Genomic DNA, 15717 nt, shown 5'->3' with positions numbered 1-15717 from the left:
GTCCGAAAATACATAAATAAATGCGGCAACTTGACATTTTTTACAGCAGAGCTACCACCTGAATCACCAGCGCGAAAAAATTTTAATTTTCAAATTCCAGTTAGTCAGCACGGCACTGAATATGTCCATGGTTGGCAACAATGAATTTAAAAATCTCGCCCTCGATTACGTAACTAAAAGTTTAATTGATATCAAATATATTTCTACCAGTTTTTATTTTCCTGATTATTTTTTTCAAGGTGTGTATTGTCAGAAATCAAATACTATTGTTCTCTAAGGTAGAAACATATCCAGAATAATAAGGACGTACCACAATCACAGATGACATATACTATGTTTTCTGTGATCATGGTAAATTAGTGTTAAGCTTGATTTTCATGAGTTTCGTGAGTTGAACTCACGAGACCAAAACTACTTTACGACAACAATATCAAGTATCGAATAGAGCAGTTAAGAGATTAGCCAGAAAGGACAAACGAGCTTGGCATGAACAACTAGCAAACGAGGCACAAAAAGCCGCAGAACAACGCAATATGAGGGAACTGTACAAAATAACAAAACACCTGAGTGGACAACGTAGTAACTTCAATACAGTTATTAAAAGCAAAGACGGCAGACCACTAACATCCTCTGAAGAACAGCTTGACAGATGGAAAGAACACTTCAGCAACCTGCTTGGACCAATAAGTGAACAAAATTTCGACAACGAGGAACCGGAGCCAACAATCGAAATGCCTATCAACTGCGACACGCCAACGAAAACAGAAATACAAAAAGCTATTAAAACACTTAAGAACAATAAAGCAGCCGGCCCAAACAGCGTCCCTGCAGACCTCCTCAAAGCATATACTAGCACAGCAGCAGACATACTGCATCCTCTAATTACAAGAGCTTGGGTATCTAACATCATCCCAGATGAATGGAAACAGGGTCTCATTATTAAACTCCCTAAAAAAGGAGATATCACTAACTGTGACAACTGGAGAGGTATTGTTTTGTTAAACACCATTCAAAAGATAATATCCTCTATAGTTCATTTAAGATTAAACTCCTATAGAGAGACCTCTCTAAACTCTCAGAGAGAACCAAGCTGGTTTCCGACCGAACCACTCGTGCATTGACCATATTAACACATTGCGCATTATCATAGAGCAGTCAATAGAATTTAGGTCACCTTTATTCTTATTATTCATACATTTCGTCAAAGCTTTTGACAGTATCCCCCATGCGATGGTATGGAAAACTCTAAAAGAAAAAGGTGTTTGATTTGGATTGGAACTAATCAATATAATCAAGGAACTCTACAGAAACACAGAATGCAATGTGCTGCACAACGGTAGAACCAGCGACAGTTTTAACTTAGGGACAGGAGTAAAGCAGGGTTGCACATTATCGCCGCTTCTATTTAATATCGTGCTCGACAGCGTTTTGACTAAAGCCACAGCAAATATTAGGGGAGTACAATGGACTCTGACATCGCACCTGACGGATCTTGATTATGCTGATGATATCTGTCTCACAACGCAATCCTTCAAAGACATGGAAGTGATGCTCAGACGTCTAAAAACAGAAGCAGAGAAAGTAGGATTAAGCATAAACATCGACAAAACAAAGTCAATGCGCATTAACACAAACAACAACACTCCATTCAATGTAGGAATCAAACATGTCGAGAATGTAAAAGAGTTTACTTACCTGGGAAGTATTGTAACAGCAAACGGTGGCGCAGACGCGGATATTGTCAGCAGGATCAGGAAGGCGCAGCGAGCCTTTGGCCAACTAAAATCAGTTTGGACCTCCCGTCAACTCTCCATACAAACAAAATTAAGAATATTCAATTACAACGTCATACCAGTTTTATTATATGGCTGCGAGACATGGAGAGTGACAAAAATATCCATCAACCGTCCACTGGTATTTATCAATCGCTGCTTGCGGAAAATACTTAAAATCTTTTGGCTAGACACTATACGTAACATCGACCTGCTTCATCTTACAAACCAACAAGAAGTAGGCATTGAAATCCGCAAAAGAAAATGGGGTTGGATAGGTCACACTTTGCGGAAACCTGATAGTAATATAGCGAGATCAGCGTTGGAGTGGAATCCCCAAGGAAAAAGAAAGCAAGGACGACCTGCTCAAAGATGGAGACGTTCCATACTGGATGAGCTTCAACAAGTAGGGTCAACATGGAAGGAAGCAAAACAACTGCCAAAAACAGAACCAGATGGAGAGCTTTCACTGAAGCCCTTTGCTTCGCGTAGGAGATATAGGATCCTATATATTGATTTTCATACATCCGTTATCCGTTGATACTATGATCACAAATTTAATCTAACCTTAATAGAAATAAAGGTAAACAGCGAAATCGTATATCCGATAAACGGAGGCATGAAAGTGCAATAAATTTAAAAACTGCGTAATTTTCTTACCAATCGAAATCTTTAAATTCAACCAATAAAATTAATGTCGTCGGATAACGGATGCATGAAAATCAAGCTTTAGTCTACTACTAAACCAGAATAATTATAAAAATATTTTTTCCTAATTTTGACATTACATTGACACAAATAAAAAAGAAGAAATTTGTTAGGTTATTTATTACAATTAAAAAAAAATATAGCATAAACTTAAAATTTCGTTATACCTATTAGGCATAGCTAAAAATTACGTAATATGGCGACAAGTAAATTTGTTGTCATTTTAAAAATCTTTTGTAGCAAATGTTAAAATGTATTTTAGATGGCATTCATAGTAAAATAAAATACTTAACATTGTCAGTTGGTCAAAATTAAAAAAAAGTTTTGTTGGAAAACATCTATTTGTGTAAATAAAGTCAAAACTCATTCGTTACGCCAAATAGTCTGTTTCCCAACTAATTGCATAAGTAATAATAACTAATTTTCCATCGCTAGAGACAGTGTTCGTCTGATCTAACAGTCCTAGCACACCGTTGACGTCACCAACGTCGGTTACCCACCCCTCTCTTACGATGTCTGCCATACGTTGCGTCATGCGCAGATACGACGATGCCAAAGCGTTTATACATGGTTGTCATAGTGTTGTTTTGATAATATTTTGTTGATAAGTTTAGTCAATCAATATTGGCAATCAAGTCTAGTTTTCGGAGCCCTCATAAGAAGTACGGCCCTCGTGGTTGTGTGCTGTTGCGGCGGCATAGCTAGGCCTAGCTAGGTTATGCTGCTGAGTGGGAGCTGCGGGAATTCTCTCTCCCTTTGGAGCGTCTACGGTACAACTGCACAAATTTTATTTTATTACTATATATTATATTATTTGTTTAAACTAAAAAAAAATTAAACGAAAAAAAAATCAGATCATACTTTTTTTGTAATAGCGTCTAAGATTCAGTATTTTTGTTAGCCCTAGCCCTTTTTTTGCACTTCAATTCCATTCTCCATCAGCATATGTCCCTTTTTTCTTTGATTAAATATAGAAAAGATACAGCTACAACCTAACCAAAAACCAAACGCTTTTTTTTATAGCGCAGGCGCGAATATCGATCTTCGTCTATTAACGAATCAGCGTTTATCGACGATACTCGAAATCGCAGTTTTTTCATAACCAGCCTGTCGACTTACGATTATTTGCATGGAAATATGCGTACCTACATATGGAACATTTTTTACTTATTGGATTAGGTGAAATTTGATTTGGGCGATAGTTTCCGCTTTGAGATAGATTAAAAATTCACTAAGAAAAATTACTCTGTTAAAAATATTGGCTTGTGTGATGCAAACTATATACACTCAGATGCAAAAAAAGGTCAAAAAAGGTCAAATTTAAAGTGTTATATTTTTGTTATTTTTAGCTCTATTTTCATGAATTTTTTAGCAAGCTCTATATAATTATGCCAACTTTCTTCATTATGCCAATTCGTAAACTCAGTTTTTTATAAACTTTAGTATTTGGCATATTATACAGGGTTAAACGAGGGGTTGTTTTTTACCTTAACTTTAAAACACCCTATGCAATAATTTCGTGTGTAAATTTCCCTAAAATTTAATTTTACGGTCAGAACCATGTCTCCTGAGTATTTTATTTTTTAGATCGTGTCAATACATGCCTTGGTTAATTTTTAGGAGTGAAATGAACTTGCCACCAACAATTTGCAATTTTTTCAATTATCATTTATTTTTGAAGTTATTTTTCAATATGACAAGGCGGCTTTGGTGATTATTGTGAACTATATACTACTATGAACTGCCTATCATGTTCAACGTTTGGGAAATGCTTGGCAGGAAGTTTAGAGGTCGCGAAGCAGTACCATCTTGATTAAATGAACTTCGCTTGGTCCTTAAAGAAGAATGCATGGGAAAGCATAACGCAATATGGTATGTGCCATGTGCAGCCTCAATGATACTATGAACGGACGTATACAGGCAATTGTAGCAGCCAAGGGAGGCAATACAAAATTTTAGGGTATTTTTTACAATTTTTTTTCTGTTTGTATACTTGACAGATATTTTCTTTAATATCGTTAGTTCTCTTATCGTTATGAATGTTTATTAAAACCAGGACTGTATCGTTAGTCCTTAACGTTTTTTTTTAAATTACTATAGAGTATCCAATACAGCATAATGTGACGTTACGACAATGGTCACCAAAACCATCTCGTCATATTAAAAAATTACATCAAAATGTAATGATAATTGAAAAAATTGCAAATTGATGGTGATCAGTTCGTTTCGCTCTTAAAACTCAACTAAAGCAAGCTTGGACATGAATAAACAAACAAAATGCTCAGGAGTCATGGTTCTGACAGTAAAATTATATTTCAGGAAAATTTATACAGACGAAATTATTGCACAGAGTGTTTTAAAGTTAGGATAAAAAACCTTCGATTAACCTTGTATAATATGCCAAATACTAAAGTTTATAAAAAGCTTAGTTTAGGAATTAAAGTTGATATAATTATATACAGTTTGCTAAAAGAATCATGAAAATAGGGTTAAAAATAACAAATATAACACTTTAAATTTGGCTAAAATTTTCTCTGTTGCGTTTTTATTGCATCTAAGTGTATAATTCTTCCATATATCGAGGTGACATCATTTCTATACATTTTTTATTTCTAATTACCTAATCTAAGTTTACATTTTCTTTAAAAATTAAAGCTCGCTATATACTGTGACACTCTATATAACAAGTTTAGAGGCATGAGCCCCACTGAAGCTTTGTTTAAAAAATAATAAAGACTTTGACTCTGACTGCTGGCATGTGTACCTGAATGCGTCTATTCTAGATGAACGCGGATACTCAATATAACAAACGAAGATGTCTAGCTGATACCAAATAAGCTGTGCTTGCAATTATTTTCATGGAAATCTGCGGATCTACCTAGATGATTGTAACAATAATGTTATGGTGTGTAACAAGTCGGATTCTGAGCTTCGTTGAGATTTCCATGATGTGATACTCAAGATCACACAAAGATGACCGGCTGGTACTGAATAAGCTGTGCTCTGTAAACAAAGTCGTTTTTGTTGGTAAAAGATGTGTTAATTATGCGGACAAAATGTTCAAACATTTATGATGTCGGGCTGTTATATCTTCATATATTTAATCTAAGATTTGGTGGCATTGTTCTTCTAATATCATTTGAAATATTTAATAGCGAACATTAGCTAAACCTTAAAAGATTTTCTCCAAATCAAATTTAATACAAGGTACTGTATTCAAAAAAATAAGTAAATAAAGAGGGACCCTAACATACAAAATTAACTTTTGTTTTTTAGTTAATTGCAACATACTGTTTTAAAATGAGATAAAAACACAACTGGCTATAAAGGAAGTACTTAACCACAGTTTAATATAACCAACTTTTAGCGTTAATAAAATGGGATTGAATCTTCCACTTATTATAGACTCATATTATATCTACAATATTTTGTAATTTATGCCGCTGTCTATCTAATTGCTACCGTATGGTCGAGAAAAAAAAACGGCGTCAAAGACGGCTGGGAAATAATAAATGATAGTAATTTTGACGAGCTCAGTCTCTAGACGTCATTGGCTAAAAATTGACATAAACCTTGTCAAAAATTAATACTAATTATAAAAAGATTAAAAAAGAATAGAACGTTTCCAGACGCACAAGTCTATTTCCAAAAATTTATTTTTCTCCAATTTCATAAACTGCATCATTTAAAACTCGGTTTTCTCAATATAAAAACAAATTACAACCATCTTAAGGCCAAGTAGCAGTAAGCGCCATTAAAAAATAACAAAGAGTACGGGCCAAGTAATGACGCGTAGGGCTTGACCTAGCCAATATTATCATCGATTGTCATTCCCCAGTCGTCTTTGCCGCCGGTTTTTTTTTGGATCGTATCGTATAGTATACGTATAATAAATTAAATAAACCTAAACTTCACAAAATCCATAAATACTGCTTGCTTGTCGAACAAACTAAATTTACTTAAGCAAACCGTCATGTGGATGATGTCAGATTGAAAAGAATTATTACAATTATATTAGGTCTTAAACAACTATCACACACATAATGTCAAAAGTAATGTCAATATTGTATTTAAATAGTATTTTTGCAAAGTTTTTTTTGCTGATAAATATTTTGCTAAGCATAATACAAATTTGCGTATTCCTAACTGATATTTAAATTGTATCATCCCTAGGTTTGCTTATTTTTTTGATATGTACCTTTCTAATAATCGCTTTCTGTATTGAACTTATCTTTTTTTTTACGAATTTCGCCTAATTTGCCGTATGACCGAAAAAAAAACGGCGCCAAAGACGCCTAGGGAATGAAAATGGATGATAATTTTAGCGAGGTCAATCTCTGGATGTCATTTTTTAAAAATTGACATTAAACTTGTCAAAAATTAACACTAATTATAGAAATATTAGAAAAAATATTACAAAAAAATCAATTACACCATTTAAAAATAATGTTTGCTAAAGTTCTTAATAAAAACACTAAATCACCACAATACACCAAAACACTTTTACTTTTACACTGGACGCGCGTTTCGCTAACCATGTTAGCATCATCAGCAGATGATTATAAACTGTTAGTTATTTTAGTTTATAATCATCTGCTGAAGATGCTAACATGGTTAGCGAAACGCGCGTCCAGTGTAAAAGTAAAAGTGTTTTGGTGTATTGTGGTGATTTAGTGTTTTTATTTTGCTGTGTAACACCAAAGGTTCCAACCCTCAACTGTAATCTGAAGTTCTTACTCAATAATAAAAATAATTGATAACCTTCTTAAGGCCAACTGGCAGTAAGCGCCATTAAGAAACAAAGAAGAAGTCTAGGACTTGACCTCGCCAAAAGTATCACCGATTGTCATTCCCCAGCCGTCTTTGGCGTCGTTTTTGCGATCCACAGGGTGGTCATAAAAATGTTACAAATCTTACATCCAAAGCTATTAAAAGTAATTTTTTTAAAATTTCTTCTAACATTAGGTATACAATAAAGTTATTCTAAGTATACTGAATTATATTTCACGTATATATAGTTAAATGTGAACAACCCACAAAGTTAAATTGAAAAAATCAATGTATTAATACAGGGTTTTCCAAACATGATGTGTGCTAGTTGTTAATGTGAATTTTCTGTGAATTATAATAGGGGTACGTGAAGCTGTAAGTTTGAGGAACCCTGTTTTAAAACGTACTAATATAAACAGACACCACAACAATAATACACATTCGCAGCGTTTTAATAACTAAGAAATTAAGGATAAAATCATATTTTTCAGTATAATTAGTATGAGATTGAGATTTGAAAAACAATACTCTCGAATGCTTTCCTTTATTTGAAATATAAATTTTTTCTAATATGTTTTGTGTTTCCAATTCGATACTATAAGAACAATGCCTAATTTATTTCACTTCTATTCCTCTCCATGAAATTTCATTTCAAACCAACAATTCCTATCTAAACTCAGGTTTAGTTCAATATTATTGATTTTTGTTCAATCATCTCTTACTCCCACTATCCTAACTCGATATTTAAGGCCCCGTTTACACTGCTCTAATGTAAGTAAATATATTTTTGCAAAGATTAAGCTTTAGCTCCATCAGCATTTGTCTGCATATTTCTTTTTCCACATTTTGGCTTGTCATATTCAATCACATTTAAAACATTTCAAATAATTTGTGTAACGTAATGTAAAATGTACTTTTTTAACTATATTCTTTTGAGTAAAACAAACTGTAGTGAGTGTAAACACTACTAAAGCTAAGTAGTTTATTATGTTTAATAAGAAAAGTGAATTACGTTCAGATGATTACTCGAAGCTTCATAAAAAGTAATTACAATAATTCTTTAATTGAATAGAATTATATATCAATGAATATTCTATATATTAATGCAGAAGCACTCGTGCATTTTGTTGAACTCGTATTTCATTTCAAATAAAACTTTTTAAGCAACCATCGGAAATGACTATGAATAAATTTGTTATTGTAATTTTAACCTGGAAATTTGTATGTATAAATTTATAACTTATTAATAATTGCATTTTAAAAAGAAATACCATGCGCAGAAACTACAGAAAAAAGTGTATCAGATTAACAAAATGTAAAGGAAGAAAATAAAAACAGGAAGAATTTGCAGAAGCAAAATATTGATATCCACATTAGTTTAGAATAACTCGAAAAAAATAATACTATATACAGGGTACTACATAAAAATTATTAAGTAATTATTATTATTATAAGCTATTAAGTAATTTTTTTAATGACTGCAACCCCACTAATTCCTATATTTTCTTTCTCACTAGTCAGTCGATACTACTGTCTGCTTGTCATTTTTTTTTAAATATATCTTCAAAAATAAAGGTATCTGTGTCACTTATACCAATACTCTATTAGATTGTTTTAAAATACCCATTCAATGTTTCTTTCTTTTACTGTTGTTTTCTATTTGCAGTGGAGTTCTTACAATAATGCCATAATTTTACGTCAATTCAACACGCAATTCGGCAATATTTTCAGGAATGAATCAAACCCTTCTTACAAAACAATGAGGGTGAAATAGCATGATAGGAAGGGCTTCCTCCTTTGAAACAATTGACGTACCGTGAATCTTATCTATCAGAGGTATAGAAAATGTATAGAATAAAATTTCTTAATAATGAAAATTTAATTTTTTATACAACGAAATGAGTATGTCAAATGAAATACATTTTAAGAGAGTTTAGTTATTATCAATTCTTTCAATCCACGTTAATATTCTATCTTTTTCTTCAATAACATAGATGGAAATAATAGAAAAATAAATTGAAACAACTGAAAAGACTGTGCAACGAGTTAGGAAAATTAATTATCCTGTGAATTAAAATGACAGACAACAACAGTTACTGTCAGGTACTCTCTTGTTGAACAAACTGTATCTCTCTCAAATATTATATACCAATTTAAAATAGTTAAATTAACTAAAACGAGGACACTTTTTCAGTCAGTTTTCCTAGTTTGTATGTCAATTTTTGATGACACAGAAGACTGGAGAAAAATGATCATCGATTATCATTTCAAAAAACACTCTGAGACTTTTTTAGGGTTCCGTACGTGGGTAAAAACGTGCACCCTATTACTAAGGCTTCGCTGTCCGTCCGTCTGTAACAAGGGTGTATCTTACTCTTATGAACCGTTATTGCTATACAGTTGAAATTTTCACAGATAATGTATCTATCTTGCCGCTAGAAGAACAAATAGTAAAACTAGAATTAAATAAATGTTTATAAATAAAAAAGTACTTTCACTAAACATTATCTTTTAAGTAAGAATTTTATATAGAATCTTTCAAGTCCTCGGTGGCCGCGTGGTTAAAGCGTTAGGACTTTACGCTGCTATGACGTTGCAGCCGTAGTAAGGCAGGTTCGAATCCTAGTCAAGGCAACTTTTTTTAATCGTTTTTTTTTTAAATTTTTACATATTTTTACATATTTATTTTTACTTTTTACATATTTATTATTGATTAATACAATTTTAGTAATGTGTTTCTTCATTTTTTTTAAATTACTTATACGCGCATTCAAAATTTCAGCTAAATCGAAAAGAAAGTTTATAATAATATAGTGTCTAATGTATAATGAATGGTACGGAACCCTTCGTGCGCTAGTCCGACTTGCACTTGACCAATTTTTTTTTGATCGTATGTTACTTATTTGACTGTCAAATAATCAGAGACAATATCCTACATCTACATGTGCAATGAATATATTAATATTATATTCAATTAAAAAATAAGGTTTTATCAAAAGAATATAGTTAAATAAATAAATTTTAAGAGTAAAATATGTCCAAAGTCATACGTGCGTGTAAACCGGGTCTTTTAAGTTAGGTACTGTCTAATCTCTGTCAAATTACAGTTATAAAGCGGACAAAGTTGGAGAACCTGTTCAAGCAGCCTCCGCAAATGGATCAACTGTTCCTCTATTTGACAACAGGAAGCAGGACCCGGAAGCTGGAGATTATGATCCGTTCCAGCACAGGAAGGTGGATCATCCCACGTCGTAAGTATATAATCTTTAATTAGTCCGATTTTGTTTTAATATATACATGGTGTCCCATATAAAAATTCACAGTACAACGTTTCGTGAATCAGAAAAGATACAAAATTTGCCCCTTGCTGAACCCTGCAACGCCATGTTCCGAAAACTTTCAAAAAATGTTTCAACGATTTTGTCTTTATTTTTTTCTGGCACTTTGGAAAGCTACACAAATTTAACATTCTCATTGCTGCGTTTTCTGCTCTACAATAATTGGTGTTATTAGATATTCAATCTGATTTTTCGTTTCAAAGAAAGATATTACTTGTAGCTGACTGTACAATAAGCCTCCCACCTCCATCATGAAATCAGTGCTTATTTCATAGCTCATGATCGCTGTCGATGTTATCTCTCCATTTTGTACAAGGATTGCCAGAATAGCTTCACCCATCTACCATCCGATAGTCTTTGGGTCCTTGGATGAAGGCCTTGCTACGCCTGTGCCCCTGTCTGCTTATCCAGTGAACATACTGCTTTTCCCTGATCCAGAGTTTTACTGCTCTACGGGTTATACATTAGGGTATTCCCGGTACTGACTCTCGACCAGGATAGGGTTCCGATGATCCTTGCCTTGCTACTTTATCGGCTTCTTCGTTGCCTTGGATGCAGGTGTGGCCCGGCACCCAGAATAATTTAATTTTATTCCCTTCTGCCAGAGCTCCCAGTTCACACAGGCATTCCCAAACAAATCTCGACGATACTTTTGGGTTCATAAGCGCCTTAAGTACAGTCTGACATATATTGATGTGCATAGCTCGGTAAGCTTTTCTGTTATTTTCTTTCACGCATTGAAGAATATTCTGTCTGGAATATGGTTGAGTATTTACCCAAGGAAAAGGCTAATCTTGCCCTTGGTCTTTCCTTAGATACTCCAACTACTGTTCCGCCTGCGGTCTTTAACAGAATGTTGTATCTGTCGACATTCCTCGATCCATTTTATCCACCTCGAATGGCTTGTGGTAGTGATAAAGAGGGGTTATTTGGTCCAAACTCATTGGGAGTAGAGGTCTCCCGATAGAATCTCCCATCTTTAAGAGTCATGTTTCTGTCCTATTCCCCAGTGAAGGGGCGGATGGTCGAGAAGCGCATTCATTGATACAATGGGCGTTGATTGCATTAATGCAGTGGGGTCTTCGGCCTTCAGATTATCAGACTAACTTCAGCTAAGGTTTACTTCACTTAAATATTACCAATTTTGGTTACCATGTTCTTCAAAGTAATTGAGGTTTAAGTATCCTTCATTCAAATCTAAAATATTTAGATTTGTAAAGATGTAAAAAATTAAAATTAAAAAAAATCATCATTTTCAGCTTATTCAACCATTTGTAATTATGGTGTAACCTCCCTCACATATCTATATTCTGGCTATGTGGGCCCAAGTTATCCCTGCTAATCTCAGGTTTGGTCTTCCTCTAGGTTTCTTGATTTCCCGTGGGAATGTGTAATTTATGTGATCCATCTGTTATCCGTCTTTCTTATCATGTGTCCTGCCCATTGCCACTTGAGGGATTTGATTCTGTGGATGACATCTATTACCTAGATCTTTTGTCGTATCTACTCTATTCTTTTACGGTCTCTCTTGGTTATTCCCAGCATATTTCGTTCCCTTGAGCGTTGTACGACGTGCAGTTTCCTTATAATGTCCGTTTTAAGCGTCCAGGGGCGCTATTCTGTAAAATCGTCGGTATCGGTAAGTTACGACAGCTCTCGATACGTATTTATATATAGTAAAAATGTGTTAATTGTTGTTGTCATAGTTACTGATCGGTCCTATGGCAGATATCGCAAATTTGTACCGACGAAAATCGGTATCTCTACCGTGCCCTTGTCAACCTCACGGTAGAGATACCGAGAGTCGTCGGTACAAATTTGCGATATCTGCTATAGGACCGATCGGTAACTATGACAACAACAATCCACACGACGCTCATTGGCCGTACGTACTGATAGCTGTCGGTAACTTACCGATACCGACGATTATACAGAATAGCGCCCCAGGTTTCGCATGCATAGGTCATGACTGGTAGTACACATTGGTTTAATGTTTTCTTCTTTAGATAAAGTGGCATTCTAGATTTGAATATGATTGAGTTTCTTCCATAAGTACGCCATGCTAACTTAATTCTTCTGTTAATTTCTAGTAACAGAGATCCAGAGTTGTGTATTAGTTGCCTCAAATATATACATATATTCTTTTACTATTTCCAGTGTTGTGTTATTTAGTAAAATGTTTTTTCTGTCTACCAGTTCGTTGTACATTACTCTAGTTTTTGCTAAATTTATTTTGAGACCTACTTTATTGCTTGCTGTATTTAATCCGTTAATTTGTGTTCTTCAGGACTATTGGCAATTAGGACTATGCCATCAGCGAATCTTAGATCGGTCAGATATTCTCCATAGAGAATGGAGAAATTGAAAGTTAAGGCTAAAAATAAAAGTTCGACAACAAAATTTTAAATACGATAGAGCCTACCATCTTACATATAAATAATTTCTTATTATAACATATTATTTTAACCTATGAAGGAAAAGAACACATATCGATAATCGATAAGTATAAAAATATAAAGATGTCATGTTATATATCATTAAGTAACACAGCCCATTCAAAAGCAAATCTATTATTTCAGATATCAGTTATGCATGAAATTCTTAAAAAAAGTTAAATATAACTCAAATTATAACAACTATAAATTATTAAAACAAAATAATTTAAGTACAATAAGATACATTTTTTTTGTAATATAAACTCCTAGATTTTTAATTAATTTCAGTATAGATTATTAATATTTTCTAGGTGTATATGAACAAACCTTCGACACACCCCATTCAATAACGATTTTGTAGCCACTATGTTTGTTCAGTAGTCTGTAACTTTAGTTCAATGTAGTGGAATAAATTTAAAAAGCGGCGAAGTAGTACCACGTTAGACTATTTATTTATTCTATTTCTACCATATGCCGTATAGCTAACACACTTCTAATGACGCATATCTAAGTTTCCTTATCTTGTACCGAGAAAATATTAATCAAACATTAGATACATCCTGATATAAACTGTGTTTATACAGAGAGTATTAAGGCCCATCTACACATAACGTTTTACCTTACACTTTACATGTCAGTTAAATCGAAAGATTAGTCTTGCATCTTTACCTGTCATCTGTCACTCTTGTCAGATAAGACAAATTAAAAACTTGCGTATAGGTATACTCAGGAGCATTTCCATGCGGTTTTATCAATTTTAGCATTATATTTAGCGCAGTTGGAAAGAAAAAATCATGGAATTTTACTACAAAATTGTATTTACGGTTAATTTCATTTGTAAACTGGTAATAAAATCATTAAATATCTCTAAACGCTTTCGTAAAATTATATTATTTTGTGGAATTAGTGAAAATTATTATATTTTTAATAATCGCTTATTAAAGATCCTGTGAAACATTCATATTTTTTTGTACATTTATGTCTATGTCTATGTTCATAGCAGGGAGCAATGATTTAAATCAACGGTTTCTTTTTATTTTAATCATGAATTTAAATTAAAAAAATCGACTTTTAAAAACTTATGATAAATCGAAAGATAACTGTAAAAATTATAAAAACTTTTCCTAATAAAGCTATAAAAAAGAATTCCTATGTCAAATATACCCTATATCTGTTCATCAAATAAGTACAAAGTTACACTTGCTGTTGTAATGTTTAAATACTTTAATAGATCGAAAAATAATTAGAACTGATATATGTAATATCTTTTACAATTACAACTACAACCAACACATATCCCTAATATCTACTCATCTATTAATATATTGGACCGATTTTTAAAGTTATTTTGTGTTAATCCATTATAATTCTAAATGGCAGAGATTTATTTTGAAATTGTGAAATGCCAGAAATCCTGTATTGGAATACATTTCATTCGCAAACTCTAGTGATTTGCGATATCTTCTATAGGTTTTTTGCTAATGTCAGGTGATCTATACTAATATATAAAATCCTTAAGTGACTGACATACTGATTAATCACGATCCTGCTCAAACCACTCAACGTAAGAAGCTCAATTTTGGTGTACAGGTTCATTCTAGGGTGTAGAGGTTCGATAAGAAGGGATTTTTTGAAATTCCAGTTCCAAGAGGGTGAAACCACCCCTCAAATATTACAATATTTTTTATTTAAAAAACGGTCAAGTTTCCGAAAAAACGCCTAAACACGTATATTTTATTTTGTTGTTTTACATATTTTAAAATTTTTTATAAATTTATACAGGGCGTTTCATAAAATATGACCATTGAGTAATCACGATTCTGCTTAAACTGCTTGACGTTTAAAGCTAATTTTTGGCAAACGGTTTGACTGTGGGGTGTAGGGGTTCGATAAGGAGGGGTTTCTCGAATCTCAAATTCCAAGAGGGTGAAAACGCCCCTCAAATATTACAATATTTGTTATTTAAAAAACGGTTAGTCTTTCGGGAAAACGCTTGGACAAGCATAATTTATTTGTTTTTTTTACATATTTTGAAATTTTTTAAAAAATTATACAGGGTGTTCCAAAAAGTTGGGTAATTTCTTAACCACGATTCTGCTTAAACTGCTTGACGTAAAAAGCTTATTTTTGGCAAACGGATTTTTCTAAAGTCAAATTCCAACGAGATGAAACTACCCCTCAAATATTACCAAGTTATATAATAATATCGCCATATTGTTTTTTCTCATGCTGACATAAATGTGAGAAAATTTTATCCAGTTTGTATGGTAATGGCAATTCTTGCTTTGCTTTATCATCACCATTACAAATGATTAATTCGACGCGAACGAAGTCGCTGGTACACGCTAGTATTTTTATTCCCGAGGACTAATGAATGTCAAAAGATAAGCTGGAGTCAAGGCTGTTTTATACCTTTTTTGAAACAGCTGAATGTTGATCAAGCTAAGTTCCGCCTACTCTAATTTATCTTCTAGTTCATTCCAAATTTCTACCGACAATTTGTTCTGCAATAAGTACTTTGCACTTTGAACATTAGATGGTACTAATTTTATTCTCCGACTTAAGACATCACTCATGACTATTTCCAAAAAAATCCCTTTGATCTAAGCGGCCGATTTTTTTGCGGAAATAGGGGCATCGGCAAAGTTTAGAGAATAAAATATATCGGTGACCCATGTGGAAAAACGACACGCG

The 15717-nt window shown here is 33.2% G+C and overlaps 1 protein-coding gene across 3 annotated transcripts in view; it reads left to right on the top strand.

Moving 5' to 3' along the window:
* The window catches only part of LOC115874829 (proton-coupled amino acid transporter-like protein CG1139), a 146639-nt gene that overhangs the window by 123085 nt on the left and 7837 nt on the right, over positions 1-15717 (top strand). For all 3 annotated transcript variants that reach the window (XM_030890133.1, XM_030890134.1, XM_030890132.1), the window contains exon 3: positions 10358-10501. In XM_030890133.1, the coding sequence (XP_030745993.1) occupies positions 10358-10501 (144 nt within the window). The remainder of the gene's footprint in view (positions 1-10357; positions 10502-15717) is intronic.

Source organism: Sitophilus oryzae, unplaced genomic scaffold, assembly GCF_002938485.1.
Source record: "Sitophilus oryzae breed Bouriz unplaced genomic scaffold, Soryzae_2.0 scaffold_1297_pilon_pilon, whole genome shotgun sequence".
Taxonomy (NCBI): domain Eukaryota; kingdom Metazoa; phylum Arthropoda; class Insecta; order Coleoptera; family Curculionidae; genus Sitophilus; species Sitophilus oryzae.
This window is presented reverse-complemented; position numbering and strand designations above follow the sequence as displayed.